This window comes from Epinephelus fuscoguttatus, linkage group LG11 (assembly GCF_011397635.1).
Source record: "Epinephelus fuscoguttatus linkage group LG11, E.fuscoguttatus.final_Chr_v1".
In the NCBI taxonomy this organism is placed as follows: domain Eukaryota; kingdom Metazoa; phylum Chordata; class Actinopteri; order Perciformes; family Serranidae; genus Epinephelus; species Epinephelus fuscoguttatus.
Window position 1 is genome coordinate 10827132 of NC_064762.1, and position 20451 is coordinate 10847582.

The following is a 20451-nucleotide window of genomic DNA, read 5'->3' on the forward strand; positions in this document are numbered from 1 at the left end:
TGAAGCCTTTGAGAGTCGCAGTTGGCAGGCTATTAATTCTCAGTGAATTCTACATGAATCACCCAGATTCTGCAGCCGTAATGGCACTATATTACATACAGGTCAGCTGATGACTAAATCACAGAAGCTTTGCAGCATTACTCTACACGATTCAACAGATTCTCACACTACAAGAGAAACTGTGAAAAAAAAGAGCTGGCGGGGTTTCACATTGGTAACAACCCAATGACCCTGTTTTACACAGTTCACATTAACTTCTTATCCGTTCATTTAAAGGTGATGGTGTTGTGGGGGAGAAAACTCAAGAAGAAGTACAAAAAGAGCAACACTGCAGCTTTCATTTACATGTATGTTAGTATGTTTACTCCCCATGAGTCTCAGTACAGCTGGTGCAACTGGCACTGCCTTCATCACCTCTGCTTTAGACCTCCTAAATGTCAGCAGAAGGAAAAGGAAGGTCATTACTGTTTACCAGCTGTCTTGCTGGGCCAAAATCTGCATAATTGTTTTTATGATTTTAATTTTTGAATGTGAAACAGTTAATGGATTCAAACCAACCACAGAAAACCCCTCATTCATCACTCACTGCCCACCTTTCTGCCTCCCACTGGCCATCAGGAGTCATGACACTGCCCAGGATCATTAACTCGCCTCCTCTCCTCTCTGCTGTCTGTGTGGGGAGCCTCATGTGACACTGTCCTTGTTTTCAGAATTCCTGTGAAACCAATTACCCACAGAGAAAATACAGCTGACAAGTCCTTCAGGAGTTTGTCCCACCCTTATACGTGCAACAGAGACAAGAGGAGAGCAGGGGAGTGGCAGAGAGGTCTAATCAGGCAAAGTGAAATCACCTGTGTGTAAGAAACACCTTGAGGGAGATGGAATTACCTGTAACCTACTACAGCAGCACACGCAATGAATTCAGAGTAATGTACTCACACTACTTCCACAGAGTCATGTCACACTCACCACTTCTTTTTTTGAACAGACCACCAGTTTAATTCACCCGTTAATTAGTCATCCCACTCTTATTAAAGCTAACGGCAGTTAAACTAATTGACTTCCTTAATAAAAGAGTGAACACAGCGGGAGCAGGGTGTCTCCAAGTATCAAACACTTAAAAGGAATCTTTCCAACCAGCTTTGTGCATAATAATGTATGTAGTATGGATAAATGGCATGTAGTAAACGTCCCTCCATCTTTCCAGCGGCTTTAAGCTAGCTCTGGGGCCCAAACTACAGACAGTAACGTTTCTTTTACTCTGTTAAAAACGGACCGACCTCACTCCAAACTATACAACTAAGCAGCGCTGCTCAAATATAAACCAATATATTGTTACAGTGTTGCCTATTTCGAGTCTTAATTGTTTTCAGAAGCTTATTTTAGCTTACCGTTTACTGTTATCCGAGATCGTTTGTTTCCAGCCGGCCGCCATTTTGTTTCCTTAAGAAAATGGCCCAGCTGGCGTTACCTCGCCCGCCAGCAGGAGTGTTGGGGCGCAGGGCATTCTGGTAGTTGTAGGTTTTCCTCACCTTGAACAAACGCAAATGGCACAGCCCTTGTTTCCTGTTTTCTTTGCTCATGTAGCACCAATTTTAAAAGTGTTTGCAAATTCTACTACATAGACAGCCCAGTTCTATGAAAAGACTATCTTTCTAGCAGTGAAATACGTTTAAAAATGCTTTTCAAGAAACATTTATAACCACTTTTAAGACTACTTTTTGGACGAATAACCCTTTTTCTTATTCAAACACTGCAGGTAATAAAAAGGTTGGTAATATATATGTAGTCTCATGCAGAGGTAGATTTTATATCATGAACATGTTTATTGGAGTGAGCTGGGTTAACTTACATTTTGCCTACAGGTAAGTGTAAATATGATGTAAAAAGAGAGTATAAGATTCAGTGTTTTATTGTTTGATTATTTATTGTATTTATCCCACTCACAAAGTAGTCTGCAGGAAAAAACAGTGCATTTTCAGCGGTAGATTTAAAGATTTGTAACATTAGACATGTGGACTTTCACACATAAGAGTTTGTCTCATTTTTACAAGGACAAATTAAAAGATGAATAAATGAAACCGGATAAAAAATGTTTGTGGCAATTATGGCATCATAGATTCAAATTTAGGACTATTGAATAACTTTTAAGCCCTATGTTGGTATGGAATTTTTATTTAAGTCTATTAATTTATATATGAATTCTGTTACTGAGAAGTGTCAAAACATATCCCAGAAAATACATAGGTGGGTTTTCAACTCCTAATGCGTTTTTTTTTTTTTTTGTTGGGTTGGGGTTTTTTTTGGGCACTTTGAGCACCACAAGCTGAGTGCCATCTATTTCCATTATATTAAAGAGAAGGCAGACATCTCTACGGCCTATATCGCCAACACTCTGCCACTCTCACAGAAACAATCTAGACTGATAAATAGCACTACAGGTAAGAGGGAAAATATGTCATTATGATTTTGGGGTGGACTGTCTGCTCATAAAACAGTTCATTTTTGAGAACAACTATTTTGTAATTTAAATATTTTCTGGTGAATAAACTGGCTGCTATTTTCCTCAAAATGGATACGACATTTAGGGAACAAATGCCTCCATAATCACCTGTAATTGCTACATTTGTCACTAATAATGCAAACCCTTTAGAAAATCTGGGCGCTGTCCAATAACACATTAGACAAATAGTCGTACTAGTGCATAAGGAGACATACAGGTGGACACAGTCCTTTTGCAGTGTCTGGCAAAAATGATTCCTGTACTACACACTGTGTAACCTCTGTGGGCCTACGTGTGCACCCAGAATGAAATCAGGAGATGGAGAGAGGATATTGGTTTTGAATTTCATATCCTGTTTTATTGTTCAAATATGGCAGAACAAGATATACAATACAGTACAACCAACACACCCACACGCTCAAACGTACACACGGACACATGGGAAGACAAACAGAGAAGACAAATTTGTACAGACATTCGCACACGCACACACAGCTCCGAGTTGTCATGATTGATAGAGACAAGAATTTCTCAGGGGAACCACTGATCAAACATCCTACATTCACAGACAGAAACACACACACACACACACACACACACACACTCTGAGAGACAGATGAACAGACTAACCATACAGGCCAACAGGACAAATTGTGTATTAAAGGGGATTTTAAGGAGATTAAGGATCCGGTGACAATAAAAGATCAAAACGAAAGCGTTCAAAGTCCACCTTAAGACAGAATTCACCTTGTTATTGACGTTTGAATGAGCCCGCAGTGACAGGACTTAAGTGGATTTCACAGGGATGAGAGCACATTTTCCAGCTCGCACCTGTTCGCACTACAGGGAAATAAAACGGTTGACGGAAATCGATATATCTTATAACAGTAATGACATGAATTCTGCTCCATGGTGGACGATTTTTCTTTTTACATTTAACTCAAGAATCCGACTCTTAAGCCACAGGTTTACATTTAAGAGACTTTGGCAGATCTCACAGCAGAACGAGCCATCATCACCCCACACTGGCTAAGAATGTAACCTATGCATTGTCACCTTAAGCACTTACAGAACAACCTACTTGTTTCAGTGACTTAAGGCCACTTTGAACAGAGGTGATTTCATTTAACAGCATGTTTATATTTACCTGCTTTTTAACAAGTGAAATCAAAGACAATTAAAAAAAAAAAAAAAAAAACAAATTCATCATTTTGTGCTTTTTTTCTCATTTCAAATTACACAAATTTCACATGAAATTCATTTTTCTGACAGGAACAGCAAAGCATTATAAATAATAGTTAGAACGGATAAAATAATGTCAGAGAGTAAAAGCTGTATCAGCATCATCATCTTGCTGTCAGTCGAAAACCTCATCTCCAGGAAGATAAGCTTAAATGAAGAAAAGAAAAATCAGACAATCCCCCGTAATTTCACACGCGCCTGTGTGATTCTGTATGGATTTTATGAGCTGTGAGGTCAAATGCAGAACATGAAAAAGGCCAATTCTATTTTCAAGTTTAACACACACACACACACACAAAAAATGGATGGAAGACACTGAAATCAAGAGCCGGAGGGTTTTCAGCTGACAGCAGCGATTGTCTGAGTTAATCTCCCCGACATCAGCATCACCTTCTGAAGAACTTGCCAGGCTGTGACTGCTCCTTCATGTACAGTACTACAGAATAAAAGCTCCTCAGATCAGCATAAATACTCCCAATGAACAGTGAGCCTCAAACAGCCAGGCTTCAGTCTGTGTTACAGACTTTAAAGAGGAACTTTGGTATTTTTCAACCTGGTGCTGACAGGCTCATATTATTATCCAAAGTGTCTGACAACATTATGGAAAGGATCCCTACAGAGATAGATCATTTTGTTAAACCATAAGGCTCCATCCACACTAATATATTTTCATTTTAAAAGTGTTTTTAAATAAAAACAATCCCTGTACAAACGATCGAAGTAGCATTGTTTCAGATATAATTGCCATCCAATACTAACACCTAAAAAAAGGCATAGAAAATACTATGGCGATGGTAAAAAAAAAAAAAAAAGTACGACCAAGGATTTCTTTGCTTGGACTGACAACAAGGTGGAACTACTACTGAAAGTAACACGAGTACAAGGCGGTCAAGTTGGCAGAAAACAGAGTGGGAGTTCTTACAAAAGCAAATACTGTTTCATATCAAAGCCATACCTGGAGCTTAAGTTATGGCAATTGGAAAGGTGTACCTACATAAGATGGATGAAAACACAAAAGGTATGTAGACTTAACAATAATGTTTTGGCTTGACACATTGTGACTGATAAGACCCAGTTGGGAAGCGAACGTAGGTGTCTGCGTCATTGTTCCACCTGTCCAGACTAAAACGCAATTTTTCAAATTACAACAGGGTCAGTCACATTTTCAAGCTCTGCGATTCAACGCCGCAGTCGTCTGAACACTCGGAGTCTTAAAATTAAAACTTATCATTGTGGACATAGCCTAATTTTCTTTTTCTTTAACCAGAAACAGCCACAAAATCACTCTCACCAAACCCACCAGACTCCATTTAAATAAACAGCAATTTTACCCTTGTAAAACATACTCCATTTTAAGTCAACAGAAACAAAATACAGCTCACAAAACCCATCTTGGTTCGTCTTTCCACTGTTCCAACACTTCCCAACTCTGGTTTGTTTGAAATAAAGTCTGAATTCACCGAGTTAGTTGCGAAAACTTGTTGGCTCTATACACACTAAAATGACTCTTTATTTAAATGGAGTCTGGTGGGTTTGGTGAAAGTGATGTTGGGGCTGCTTCTAGCTAAACAAACAAGATCTTACTCTTTAACAAAAAGGTCTATCTCTGTAGGGATCCTTTCCATAATGTTGTCAGACACTTCTAACAATAATTGAGTCTGGATGTAAACTAGTAGTAGAATAATTACATTGCAGCCTGTTTCGCCACTTCCAGCTGCAGCACTCTACGTCAGCACAAGTTGCTCCCATTAGTTGATTAGACACTAAAAAATGAGAAGAAAAGGGTCCAGGTTGAAAAATACTGAAGTTACCCTTGAACCAAACACTTTATGAATGGCTTCAACACAAATAAATCATCTGAGCGTGTTGCCGCTGCTTCAAATTCATCACACAGAAAAAAACAACAACAATATAGCATGTGAAGAAAAAATAACTAGAGTTATATATGATCAGGCAGGAAGCTGAGTTATGGACTTAATGCCTGTGTGTAATAATAATAAGAGCCTGCCACATAAAAATAGTAGTTTAACAATAGTTTAATTGAGACAAGCACCCAAGTCATTAATGGAGGTTTTGGCATTAATAAAGTAAAAATGCGTTCTTGGCAGCATGTAGTGCGTCGTTGGAGTGTCATATCATCCTTAGCATGAGCAATTAAGTATCTCCAATTCATCCTTTAAGTGTAAAGTTATTGTATTAGTGGAGATAAATTAATGTGATAGAGGGATACCAGTCTGAATGCTTCCACAGTGTTTGAGGACCCAGCAGAGGAGTCCAGATTGGGCTTCTAAAAGCTGGTATCACTTGTCTGAACGTGTGAATTCAGAGCTTATAACTGATCTTAAATCGATGATTGTCTCAGTGCTGCCCTGGCAGGACACACGTAGTTAACACAACACTAATATATAATACTTAGAGCATAGCTGGGGCCAGATCACTTTCTACAAACAACTTAGAATAAAGACAAAAAAATGCAGTGTGGTATGCAGACAAGCATCTTATGTAAAACGTGTAATTAAATGCTGGACGTTTAAAGTTTCCTGAAATTGAATTGAAAGTGCTATGAACCCAGACTCGCTGCGAAACAGGCCGACAACAAAAAACTTGCACTGAAGTCCGACATCTCATGAATCCAGTCACAACACAGTCAAACCAGCTCTTCTCAAACATCCTCTTCAGCCACGAAGATGAGCAGATGAGTAATCTTTCGTCGATGAAGACAGCACTGATTTTTTTTTTTTAAGAGAAACGTGAGCTAACAGAAAAGTAAAATATTTTCTTCACCTCAAATAAAGTGAAGGAGAAAGTTTTTCATCACAGGGAAACTGAGGATACTGAGTCTCATTTTAAGTGCAGGTGATGGTAAACCAAACTCTACAAAACATGTTTTATCTTATTCTAAAGGGCAGTTAGTGAGAGGCAGGTCAAAGTGAACCCTACATGTGCATGCGTGTCTCTAGAGGAGTGCTTCACATGTTCTCTGGGTTTGACGTGCAGATCCACAGCCGAGTGCAGATCGAGGGACGATATCCTTGCTGTTAGATGTAGTGAGTTGACTGACAGGCTAGCTGGCCTGCTGGGACGGTCACGTGGCACTAAACTCAAGCTACATTATCTATTTAAATAGCACTGTGTCAAGCTAGGTCAGTTGGGCAGGGAGCTAGCATGACTGGCTAGCCGCTGTGGTTGGCTAGCTGGGTTAGCTCGTCAGCGAACTGGGCTGACTGGTTGGCTGGTTCAGGCTTGGTGCCCAGGGCTTACTGACTCTTCTCCTGGTTAGCCAGGCCTGGCTGATGTCTTCTGGGCAGCTGGTTTCTCAGTCTCTGTACCTCAGTCCGATGATGTCACTTCCTGTTGTCTGTGGTGGAGTTAGCTGTAGTGTCTGTCTTTGTTGCAGTTTCCTCAGTGTTTCCGGGGGGCTGCATTGCCGTGGCGTTAGGCCCGCCCCCGTTTTGAAGTGTTTCTTGTTTGTACTGTTGCAAGGCGCGATTGACGGCATCCTCCACCAATCGCCTGCTGACCCTCAGCAGCTCCGCCTCGTCAGGCTCAGACCGGCGACGTCCACCTGGGTAGAACAAGAACAATAAAACAACATTATCATCATAAGTCGCACAAACACATTATCACATTATCATTCCACTGGAGTCGTGTTTCTGGCCACCTGATGGATCTAACTCCAACTCCAATCTCTTTTAGCTCTGTTTTTGGTCTCCTCCAGCTCCTAAGGGAAATATCCAGCTCTTTAGCTGCTAATTGCTTCACTTTGTTCACCAGCTAGTCGCTAACATTGTCCGTCTCTTTGGTGCTGGAGAGGTAGCGTCGTTTCTGCGTGAGAGCAGTTAGAGTAAACCATAACTGTAAAATTGTGGGCCACAAAACCAAAACAAAAAGCTGCAAGACACTGAAATGCTCTGTTTAGTTTCTTCTATTTGTAACGGACGAGTACAGAGAAACATTGACAGTTGCAGTAGCAGTGTCCAATGAACTACACTTGTATAGAGTATAGCTAATGTCCAACATCATTCCCTTGATGGGCGCTGATAGTTTTTGTGATCATTAAATCACATCTTACAATTTAAAATCTTAAAATGCATATAGTAATCAAAAAGAAGAACAATCATCCATGACAACACAAAAACAAGCATTCAAACAGACAAATCAGAATGCAAAACATTTGAAGTATTATCTCAAGCACACAGGTGTCATGACTGAAATTCTGGCCGGGTTTTAACCTGGACTTGTTGTAGAAAACATTTTAAAATCCTGAATCTGCTTTGAGCTGAAAGGTGGATGGTACCTTTAACTGAGATGGCATTTGTGCAAAGGAAGTCTTAAGGAATTCTACAATTTCCCTCTGATGTACTTCAGGTGTTAGTGGCAGTGTAGTGAAGCCTAATTCTAGTGTTGAAAATGGGTTCAGTTAGATGGTGGAAACATTTGAATTTCAGGGGTGAGACTTTCCCTGATTTCCTTGGTAATTTTCTCCATCTGTTTTTTCATTGATTCCATGTTGTCGTGCGCCAGCTTCATCATTGTGTCAAGTAACGTGTCCACTTTTTTATTAAGCTGCAATTCAAGAGCAGCTTGCATTGAAGCCATCCCCTCCTGAATAGCTTTAAATTCTTCTTGTAGATTAATGTCAGAAACTTTATCAGACCTTGTCAGAGGTCCCAACATGATCTCAGATTTGTTGGATAGGCTACAACCAGCACAAACTTTTCTGAAACTTGCTTAACCACGAATCTTTTACCATTTTCTTTTACCATTTATCTTTTTCCTGTGGTATTTTTGAGTGTTTTTGAAGAGTTTTGTTTGATTCTGCTCCACGCTCAGTCAAGCATGTTCACCGGCATCTGACGTAATGATTTTGTGGGGCAGGTGCTCAAGTGGGAAAAACAGGGGCATCCCTTACACAAAACTTTTGCCTGTGGGTTTTGCGGAAATCCTTTTATTCGCTTGCAGAGGCTGTGCCAGGAGGTTTCCATGTGTCTCCCGGCACCAGAAGAGCTCTTGAGGCTGAAGTACATACAGTATCTTTGTGCACAGGAATGAGCAGGGGAAATGTCTGTCAGAGGTGTCTCAAGATCTGTACTATAAACATCTGGCAGCTGCTACACATACACTTTTTAACAGGCAGCCACAAAGAAAACACTTTAGTGGACAATAAAATAAATAACCATTCACTATTAACAAATCTTAACACAACATTAAAAATCGCTGTTCTCCGAATAAATAAGATAATCAACAAACCAATCTACCCTACAAACTACAGAGAGACCTATGTTTAATTACAACAATCAGGCTTCAAGTGTGTTCTCCCCTCCTCTCCTCACTTTATTCTCCAATGCTTCCCTTTGCACTCCTCATTTTCTTGTCCTCCTCTTTCCCTTTCAAATAGTCACATACTGCTTCTTATAATTATCTTCTACATAAGCTTTAATTAAATAATCCTAGAACAGGCACACAGAGCGGCTGTGGCTTTGTGCTCTGCGCATGGGATATACGCACAGCACCAAAATGCATGTCAGATTAGTTTAAATTAAGTATCAAAGCCACAATATGGGAGATGTAGACAATATTTCATGATGACTTTTAGTTTATAAAGACACATGAAAATGGGAAAGCAGTTCGGCGTCTGTCTCTGCTCGCCACAGGCAGCTGTTGAACCCAAATCTGCCAGAGAGTCTGAGGAAGTGTGGTTTTATGCCAGACCAGCTGACTTGTTAAGATTAATGGTGGGTTATTGCCTAAATTAGGCTGGCTGTAAAAAATGTCTTGCTCAAAGGGCACTTATCTAGACAGAGGGCAAAGAGCAGATGCTTGAGCACCACCTGGGGTCTATCTGTGCACGTGCCTGCTGAAAAGATTATACTTCTTTGGGGTATTGTAAGAATGACATCTTACTTGTCTCCTGTCCATAACTTTGATAGCTTGATTGTAAAGGGATGTTAATAGTTTAACAGTGGAGGGCAGATGCCTGACACAGAAGTTATGGAGCATGAGAGATGAAAAGAAAGTACATGCATAAATGCTAAAGCTGTATTAAATGATAAGCAGTATATGATTTGCTTCTAGGGTTGAAAAGCTAACTCTTTAATGTGTTTGTCAAACCTTAACCTAAGTCCAAAACAAGAGCGGAGGGATACTGCGACACTGTTTATGTTCCACGTCTTTGTCTTTTTTTCAATTCTTAGTGTATTAATTGATTATTGCAGCAGGCTGGGGGACCCCGAGCCTAGGAACACCTCGGGGTCCCCCAGGAGGAGCTGGAAAGTGTTGCTGGGGAGAGGGACGTCCAGTAGGGGTGTGCCATATCATCTCCTTCATGATAATACCAGTACAATTTTTAATATCATATGAAAAATTCATATTGTGATACTCGCAATATTTTGACTTGACTTGGCAACAACAAGCATGGCTGAAAGTGAAATTATCACTGACTCCGCAGTGGAATGTGTGGAATAAAGTGTGACGTCCTGAATGTCTTATGAACAGCCCCGGACTTCTCAGACTCTTTTAGTGACTTACTGCTCAGAGGGAACTCATTCAGCGGCTCCTCTGGCAGCAGTACAGCGTCTCTCCCTCTCCTCTCTCGCCACACAGGAGTCAAGTCACTTTGTCATAAACCTTTGGTAATGTAAACCTACGTGATGCTTGTGGCTCGATGAAAAACTACATATATGTGAATAGTTGTGGTGTCATAACTACATAAGATTGATGATTAGAGGAGAAGTGAGAGATCATTTTTGTTTAGTTCTTACTGAATATTTGAAGGCAAACTGTAAAACTGTATCACTTATTTTGTTGCAATTCTATGTTGTTTAAATTAATTTTTTTTATTTTATTTTTTTACTAATTTGTCATATCGTCAAGAATATGGTTATCGTGAAAACACCTGACCTGCCCATACCGCCCACCCCTAACGTCTTGAATACTTTGCTCAGCCTGCTGCCACCGCAACCCAGCTTTGGATAAGGAATTGAAAATGGATGGATGGAGAACTATAAATCTTTGCAGCATTACAGTGTTTGCACACACTGCTAATATTAAACTTCAAGTCAGATTTATACCACCTTGGGGCGTCGGTGGCTTAGTGGATAGAGCAGGCGCCCCATGTACAAGGCTGTTGCCACAGCGACCGGGTTCAACTCCAGCCTGTGGCCCTTTGCTGCATGTCAATCCCTCTCTCTCTCTCCCCCTTTCACGCTTGTCTGTCCTATCAATTAAAGGCCAAAATGCCCCAAAAAATATCTTAAAAAAAAGAAGAAGAAGGAAAAAAAAAAAAAGATTTATACCACCTTAACTGTCATGTGCTGATGCCCCTAAAAATTGCTGTGAATAGAAATCTTCAGCACACTGGAACACCAATCCATTTTCAATCATATGAAGAGTATAAATCTGGAATTTGAAACCCATCATCAAACTGTGGATTTCCAACTGTGTTTATACCACAAGAACGTTTATTTCCACTACAAGAACGCAAAATCTTTACTATGGAGACATTAAAGCCACAAACTCCACATGAATCTGTAACTGTGGCGTTTGGGTCTTTTCATGTGATGCCAGAGCTGATTTCTATTCCAGTGTGTTCAAAATGAAACCAGAAAATAACTATCTGACAATGATAAATGAGTATATACTCAGTCTTCACAGACTGAGTCTAGCGACAACAGATTGGATGCGACAACAATAGAAACGATGTGACAGAATTGATAATAACAGATGAGGTAAACAACAATCTCTCGGCTCTTCTATAGACGCGTTTAGGATTTAATCCACCTCCCGGAGTGACTGAAAGAAAATTAATTTAACAAACAAACCTCTACAGCACAGCGTTGGTTCTGCTTTTGCAACAGACAAAATGGCAGACAAAAAGACAGTGAGACAGAGGAGGAGCCAGACCGACATAAAGCCAGTTAGGAAAAAACACAGTACGACAGACAGAAAGTTAATAATTCATGACGAGAGACAGTTAAGGCAGACAGGCTGTAAGACGGATGGTCTGTGCTGAGCCATTCAGAAAGAGAGTAATAGAGAATCATTCAACCATCCAGTCTGCCTGACCCGCACACACACACACACACACACACACACACACAGACAGATTTCTGCAATGGTTCAAAAACACACTCTAACCTCCTCAACATTTCATTACCAAGGCCAAGAGCAGAATCCCTGAGCTTCTCTCCTGTACCATAACATCCCAGCGGGCCAATCGGCTTGTTTACATTTGAAAGCAGTGCGGTGCTCTGTTATTCATTATAGAAAGACACAGTTCATGCGGTAGGAGTGAGACGGAGAATGAGAACGATAAAGGTTTGTTAAGGTCAGAATCATGTCCATAAATTGATTTTTTTTTTTTTTCTATTCTGTAGCAGTTTTTCTTCCCAACCTACTGTTACTGTTAATATTTCCTTTGCATCAGTTATTCTTTTTTGGAATATCATCCTTCATCTTTTAAAGGGACTGTTCACCCCACATCCAAAAATACAGATTTGGCATAGTGTACAGGAACACCTGCACTGAGTATGGGCTGGAAGTCCCAAGGTCACAGTGGAAGACACCTCCTTCGGTGGTGGAGAATGACCGGGCTAAGATCATGTGGGATTTCCAGATCCACACTGACAAACTGGTGATGGCTAACCAACCGGACATCGTGTTAATCGACAAACAACAGATGAAGGCAGTGGTGATAGATGAAGCAATCCCTAGTGACAGCAACATCAGGAAGAAGGAACGCGAGCAGCTCAAAAACTACCAAGGGCTGCTTCTCTAGCTACCAAGAGTAGCTAGAGAAGATGTGGGGAGTAAAGGCAACAGTGGTGCCAAACTGGGAGAGTGGCTCCAGCAGAATCCAGGTACAACATCTGAGGTCTCTGTCCAGAAGAGTGAAGTCCTAGGACCAACTAAGATACTGCGCAGAACCCTCAAACTCCCAGGACTCTGGTAGAGGACCCAAACTTGAGGAAGACAAACCACCACTCCCTATTTTCATAATAACCTGGCGGACCCCATGCAGTCACTCAAAGGACCCTTTGGGGGGGTCATGGACCCTCTGTTAAAGACCCATACTCAACAGCGATGTCATCATGACCTGGTTATTCAAGATAATCCACAGTCTTTGTTAGAGTTCCATGTAGCAACTATTGTCTTTCTACCAAACTACATTCTCCAACAGCAGCAGAAGGAAGTGTGCATCTACTCATGGACTTAGTAGAAAGCAGTAGCACATGCACGCTTTATCTCAACACTTCCTGACATTACAGCCCAACTGTCTACTAGAGCAGAACAACTGGTTTGCAGTACGCAGCAATACATCAAGGTGTTGGCATGTAGTTACACATTTAAGTCATATTTGACACTGTCATTTCCTTTATGAGATTCTCCTTTAGTATTTGTTATGGATTATGAGTATATTTGTTAAAAAAAAATACCTGCCAATTTGACTGATTTTCCTGTTTGTTTACAGACTAGATTAAAAAAGTGTATTGTCTATATGGCAAATCTATATTTCTGGAGCTGTTCATGTCCCAGAGTATTAAAATTAAATTTATGTCTATGATTTTGTATTAATACATTGTTGTTAATTACCTCCGCCAAGGAGATTATGTTTTCGCTGGCGTTGGTCTGTTTGTCTGCAAAATAACTCAAAACATTCTGAACGGATTTTGATGAAATCTTCAGGAAAGGTGGATAATGGGACAAGGAACAGATGATACAATTTTGGTGGTGATCAGTTGAAGTGAAGTGGATAAAATGATGAAATGGCGGGAAATCCCAGCTGCTTGGCAGAGGTCTGCGCTCTCCAAGTGCTTTTCTAGTTGTTTCTGAATTCACTGCCTTGAAGTCCATTCTCACTGAGGGCGAATATCCGCGCGGATTATTCTCGCAGAAAAATATAAAAGTTGATTTCATGGGTTCTTATGGAAGTTTGCACACCGGGGCAGAACTTTCGTGCGGTGAAAAAAGTTTCTGCCCAGACTTTGACCCCCCGCGGAATTTGCCGGCGGAACTACACAGTTGGGCCAATGAAATTGTTTGTCTATAGTCGCGCAGACCCGGGAGAGTCCGAAATCCAGTCAGGACAGTATGGGAAAAAGGTTGATAAACCTCGTTTCACAGCACCCCGTCCTTTTTGATAAAAGACGGGATGATTTTATGAACAACGAATTAAAGGACAACATCTGGCAATCCACTGTCCAGCTTGGTGGCTGCGGTGAGAGTGGAAAGTGCTAAAGAAAGTTGATGTTGACGCTTGTTAAACGTTAGCTTGCTAGCTCGCTGCTGCTGCTGCTGCTACTCTAATCCATGTTCACCCACACCTGTTCACACTGCGCGGACTTGGAACACAACAACACGAAATTCCGTACCGCGCCTGTGTGTATGGTTTAAATGCAGAAAAGTGCTGCGCAAATATTCCGCAAATCCGTCACGCATTTCCGCATTGCGGCAGTGTGAATGAACCTTTAAATTGTAATTGTGCTTTGGCAACACATAAGAAATGTCATGCCAGTAAAGCCTATTGAATTGAATTGAAGTGAATTCAACTGAACTTAGTAACTCCTCTCTAATATGGTCTCGCCATTTTTAGAAACATCTTGTAGCCCAAATAATGGTCAGAGTGATCGTCTCTGAAAGAAGTAGACAGTCAAAGCGTTATAATAGGTGTGTTTCCATCCAACTGTTTTTTAACGCATTTTCAATATGTGCATTAAAAAGTGAGTGAAAATGCTTTTCTAAATGAACCAACTCGAAATGTGCAAAACAATGGTGGATGGAAAAGCACTGCCAATTTTCTAAAACTTCGATTGAAATTTGTGCTACATTCGGATGAAAACCTGACTACTCTTGCTTAGAGATGTTCGATTTTCATTGTGGCAATCCATTGGGATGTTTCGCAGACACTGTACAGTAGCCGTCCCCCTAGTGTCACCATTTAAAGTCATTACACTGATGAAATGCACCTGTCAGCTACAATACATGACACATCTAACCTGCACAAGAATACAACTGCAAGGTATGAATTTAATCGTGTGTGTACAAATGCTCTGCAGGGATCTCAGTCAATGGAAACCTGCTAATGATAATTTATTGTGGGCGCATCCATCCTGTGGACATTTTACACCCTGTTTATCCTCCTCCATTCTGCTGGGTTGAGATCTATGATACAGGCCACAGGATTAAATTCTAGTCACGGTTACCGCAGCATTTCACCATGCTAACAGCTCATACACATACATAATGCATCCATGGATTTGTGTTAATAAAGCCAAATATTCAGTCCGCTAACAGCACGCCACACAGAAACCAGCCAGCATATGAACACTGCGTCACTCATCAAGTTATGTTCACCATGTGCTCCCATCAGCTCCACTCTCTTATTCTTCTGCTAAATCAATTTTAAACCTAACAGGCTTTTCTGTTATTGTACACAAAACTCATGGTTTATTGAGTTGTGCTGTTGCAAGAAGCCCTGCTGCTGTTGTACTGACATGCTATTTGATTACCTGCGGCCTGCCTGTCAGTTTGAGTGACTCAAACCTATGACCGCTGTTTGATGAGGGATTTCTGCCCTCAGGACTGCAGCAGACTGAGTTTACTTTAAATCCGCCTCTCTCAGTAAACCAAACACACGAGTATGTTGAACTGATAGGATGTTGGCCATTTCTAATCAAGCTGAGTCAACTAAGACTGGGGATCATTTCAGAGTAATTAACATTATTTACTCCCAGTATTAACATGTGTCTGGGTACATTATCTGAATAATGACATCCAATCCACAGCCTGTGCATTTACACTTAGAATTAAGTAGTACTCGTGTTATCATGATTCTGTCCACATCGTGATTGGATGTCAATATGCACATTATTTAGAGGCTTGTGGACAGCAAACATGGTGTGTGCCAGATGAAAGGAAGCAATATATACACTTGCTAGCTGCTGCTTCTACTTGTGGCGTTTGCCAGCTACCTGAGCTAGCAGGAGGAGGCAGAGTTAAGTGACATTTCAAAATGCTGGACAGGCTATACAGATTGTATCTACACCTGGCTGAGATCCGAACATAATGCCAGCCTGTCCACCTCCAGATGTGTTCTAGCTGATTTGATCCCATTTGATCTCACTGTGTTCTGTGTACATGTACACCAGCATTAACGTGTGTTTTTCCTTATCAAGACAGGATACCCAGATGCAGACTGCATGTTAAAAGGACAGTTTGGATCTTTTGAAATGGGGTTGTATGAGATACTTATCCATTGTCAGTATATAATACACAGTAGATGTCGGTCAGCACGACCCCAGTTTGGAGAAGCAGACAGACGTACTGACAAAGACCACCAGACAAAGATTTCTGACGGGGAACTGAAGCTGTTGGAACATCTCTTCAAAGCCAGATTCCATTGAGAAAAACATTAATTTTACCTCGCTGAACACGGGAGCTGTTGGTCTATAGCTGCCTGGATCCCTTACTTTGTTCCTGTTACTGTGTGTCTTTGGTGTTTAGTTTGTATCCTTTAAAGTCACATAATGACACAAATAAACTAACTGATCGAGGCAGCAGTAGACAATTAGCTCCCGTGTTCAGCAAGGTAAAAATTACTGTTTTTATTTTCTCAATGGAGTGTGGTAGCTTTGGCGAAGGCATGGATGGGGAGCTTAAGTCGTTGATAGCTTTCCCATCTCAACAGGCTGTCTGCGTCAAGGTAAAGCATTAATAAATATGCACAATATTTTAGGTGAAACCTTTTTGAAGTAGCTAAAATATGTTTTGTTGCTGACCCTTCCACAGCAGTACATTACTCAGCTATGGTGGCAGTACTACTCCCTGCTTCTCCTAACTTGGGGCATTCTGTAGGTAATACACTGACTATAGTATCTCATATAAACCTACTTACAAAAAAATCTGAACTGTCCCTTTAATGCCAGCTGTAAATGGGGTCTGTGTCTGTGATTAGCTCCTGGTCAGTGTAACAGGCATCTGGTGATTGCACAGAACAGTGCTCTTTTATCAACGGAGACAAATTTTAATCTGCTTTTTTGAGTGGGTGGCAATTTTGCGGTCCACTGTAGGAAATATTTATTTAAAACAAACATCAAGATGTCTGCTGGTTTATTTCTGGCGTAGAGTCTCCTTGTTCCATCTCTGAACACTGTCGAGATATAAACAAACTGTACTGAACGCAGGTTTGATTATTTATACAGTATCAACAAATAGTCTGCAGCTTTAAATGGTTTTACATTTCCATACTTTACGAAGACTTTCTTGCGACGTTGTTGTAAATTTATCCGCCTGACAAACTAAACTGTCTGCGTGCAAATGGGACTCCTATAAGGATGAGAACATAACAGTATTAAAACACACTGGAGTCCAACCAACTGTAGACCTCCGCAACTGAGAAATGAAGCCAACACAGTAGTGCCAAAAACTGCAGTTCTTTGAATGGCCACTTGAAGCTGGCTCAAAAAGTGAGTCAATCCCCACAGACATCTATATTAAAATCCCCAACTTAAACATGTAGACAGCCTGGTACAAAAACACGTTTGGTCTCTATAGCTAATTTTTACATTGATGACAACTATTAAGGCTTAAAGTTATGAATAATTGGGGGAGTGGCTGCTTAGAGTGACAGGTGGGTGCCATCCACTGAGAAATAGCTACCACAACAACAATGATGGTTAGCTAATGTAACCATGGTGTAACCGGAGATTCACAGAATATAGGCATAGCTGTAGCTGTCGCTATTTCAGTGAGTTTCCAGCTCATTAAAGTTTTCCTGGTAAGTATTTTGTTTTTATGGTTTAAAGCCTGTTTTTCACTAGTGAAAATTAGCATTAGCATTATCACAGTTAACCAATAGTCTCTAAATGCACTGTGCTAACCAAGCTAGCAGCTAGCGTTAGAGTTAGCTCCACCCTCTTGTCCAAATGTGGCCACCACTGGCTTCAAAAATCCAATATGGCAACAGTGAAAATGCCAAACTCGAGGTTTCAAAATGAGAGTTCACAAACCAATGGGAGACCTCATGGTGGCAACGTATATTATTGATAGCGTTTATGAGTCTAAAGGTTGCTAAATTCCTCGTCCCTGTTTGCATGATTTATAGTGTATTAACACCTAACTTACTGTGTGGAGGAGGAAGTTATTACAACATAAGTAGAGGAATGTCTGAAGTAAAATCTTTGTATGCAAAAACTAAAACATGTGAAATGCAAATATCAGCATGTTTATGCTGTTGCATTTTGAGCTGTAGACACACACTTATTGATATATTTTGCATTGATCTCTGAAAGAAAATCCTTGTGTTTTTTCTTGCTCAAGGAAGCTACAGGGGTGTGGTGCTTTCCAACACACGGCCATGAACTCAGACAGCATCGTTAATGGACAGTCTCCTTAATCACTTCCTGCCTGCCTCTGTAAACTGGACCAGCCCGGTTTCGTTTGGGTTAACTGAATTTAAACTAATGAGGGAAGTAGAATGATTATAGATAAGAAATATGATATCAACCGAAAGCAAATGCTGGCAGACACTGTTTCATTGATCAGAAATGTGATCGTTGACGTCATCGTTACATTTTGACCAGAGCTGTTTACAGAATGCTGTTGAGCAACACACCAGATGTGACAGGATTATTCCAATATGGGTAAAAACTGAAGATGATTCACCATAATTTCTGGAAAAAAGATTCCTTCGATTACATAATGCTCCATGTGATTATTTAGATTATCTTTTGTAATCAGTTTAATCCCTGTAATCGAGAGATTGCTAAAAGAAATCAAGTCATTAATCATCCCAGAATTTGGCTGTTTGATGATCTGAGCGATTACATTATGAAATTTCAGCCTGTAATCAGATGTAGATTTATATAAACCTCGACATATGACATGAGGAAGGAAACATACTTGAGCGTTTGGCTTGAAGTGGGTTCAAATCTGCAACACAAACACAAACATCAAATATTAAACACACGCACACACAGATATTTCGCTGTCTCGTGAATTTCATACACTCACAACGCAGCACAGCCATAAAAGCCTCTTTGTCTGTGCACATAAAGGAGATACTTTTTAGTGCTACGCCGCAGTGATGTTTTTAAGATTAGGTTTGGACCCCTGGGCTACATCAGGACTAAAGTGGATGCACCAATATTCTGAAGAAATATTGTTATCCAAATCCACAGACTATCACACTGCCAAAAGCTGCAAGACTCCGCAGTGTATAAATAGGGTGCAGGTGTACTCTTTTTGGGGCTGAGTGGGTGCGAGACAAAACAGCATAATTTATTACACAAGCTTGTGCACTGGGAAAAATAACTTAATAAAAAGATGGTAAAACATCTTGTTTTTCAATAGAGGCAGCACTTTAAAGAGCAAACTGCAGATTTCATGAGAAGACTGACGACTTACAGAGAATACAGCACTCAGTCTGTTTACTCTCTCGTATTCAGATCAGTTCATGCTGATGTTACGATCACACAGAAAATATTAACTTGAAATTTTGACCCTACATGAACAGACCACTGCTCGCCTGTTAGATGTCTGTTCTGTGTCTGTGGCTTTTAAAACGGGTGTGTGTTTGCGAGAATGAGTTTTTTATCTGCCTGTTCAATCTTGGCCTGACAAAATAAAGGCCTTTATGACGGCAGTAAAGCTGCCCTCTGTACCTACACACACAAACACACACACACTAACAGAAACACAGATAAGCCTTTCTCACTGTGGACAGACTGAATCCACAGCAATAAGGATATCTCTGACTCACACACAAATACATGTGTTCAACGGCACCTCTTTCTCACACACACACACACACACACACACACACACACACACACACCTCACAGCTTACAGAGAGGCACCATCCCTTCCCTTCTGGTGGACTCTCATGGGACCTTACTTTGGAAAAAATATATACGATAGACAAATTATAATTTTTTGTTCAACATCCAAGACAACGCCTGACAGAGCACAGAAGCGCAGAAGAAGAACAAGAAGAAGAAGAAGAAGAACAAGAAGAAGATATACTTTCTCAATCCCCAAGGGGAAATTCAATTTTTTTTCAATCTGTTATCATCTATACACAGGCACAAAATACACGCACATGCACAAAAAGGACCTACATATGCATTAAATGGAGAGATGGCAGAGTGAGGGGGCTGCCTTGGACAAGCACCCCAAGCAGTTGGGGATTCGGTACCTTGCTCAAGGCCACCCCGCCAGTGCCCAGGAAGTGAATTTGCACCTCTCCATTTAACAGTCTACACTCTATGCTTGTACCATACAGGTATTTGAACTGGCGACCCTCTGGTTCCCAAGCCAGGGCCCTATGGCCTGAGCAACTGCCGCCCTAACAGAAACAAGATACTATCTCCAACAAATTGAGATTAATATTTAGTCATTACTCAAATTTTTTTGTAGTGAACAAACAGTAATTACACCGTCACATGATGCCCTGTGGCCCAAAAATACTTTTAAGACTTGTATTGTGAAAGAGACGTCAGTAAATCAGTAAATAAATTTAATTTAACTTCACAGCCCCCACAAAATGAATCATTTCACTATCAGAATTTGATCCATTTGGTCCGTTAACATTTGGAAAGTCTAGGAGAGCCACATGATTAAATCATTTTCTCCCCATTCAAGTTAACGGTGCGCTAAACCAGAAGTAAACAGCTACGAGGTAAAAACCTACGACAAACTACGACTTTCTG

The 20451-nt window shown here is 40.7% G+C and overlaps 1 protein-coding gene across 2 annotated transcripts in view; it reads right to left on the reverse strand.

Moving 5' to 3' along the window:
- Positions 1–2839: 2839 nt before the first annotated feature.
- LOC125896747 (A-kinase anchor protein 7-like) overlaps positions 2840–20451 on the reverse strand; it is a 90542-nt gene continuing 72930 nt past the window's right edge. The window contains exons 10-11 of one of the 2 annotated variants that reach the window (XM_049589592.1): positions 18644–18673; positions 2840–7310 (exon numbers count right to left, since the gene is read on the reverse strand). In XM_049589592.1, the coding sequence (XP_049445549.1) occupies positions 7090–7310; positions 18644–18673 (251 nt within the window). In that variant the 3' untranslated portion in view covers positions 2840–7089. The remainder of the gene's footprint in view (positions 7311–18643; positions 18674–20451) is intronic. The other variant, XM_049589593.1, reaches the window with a different exon arrangement.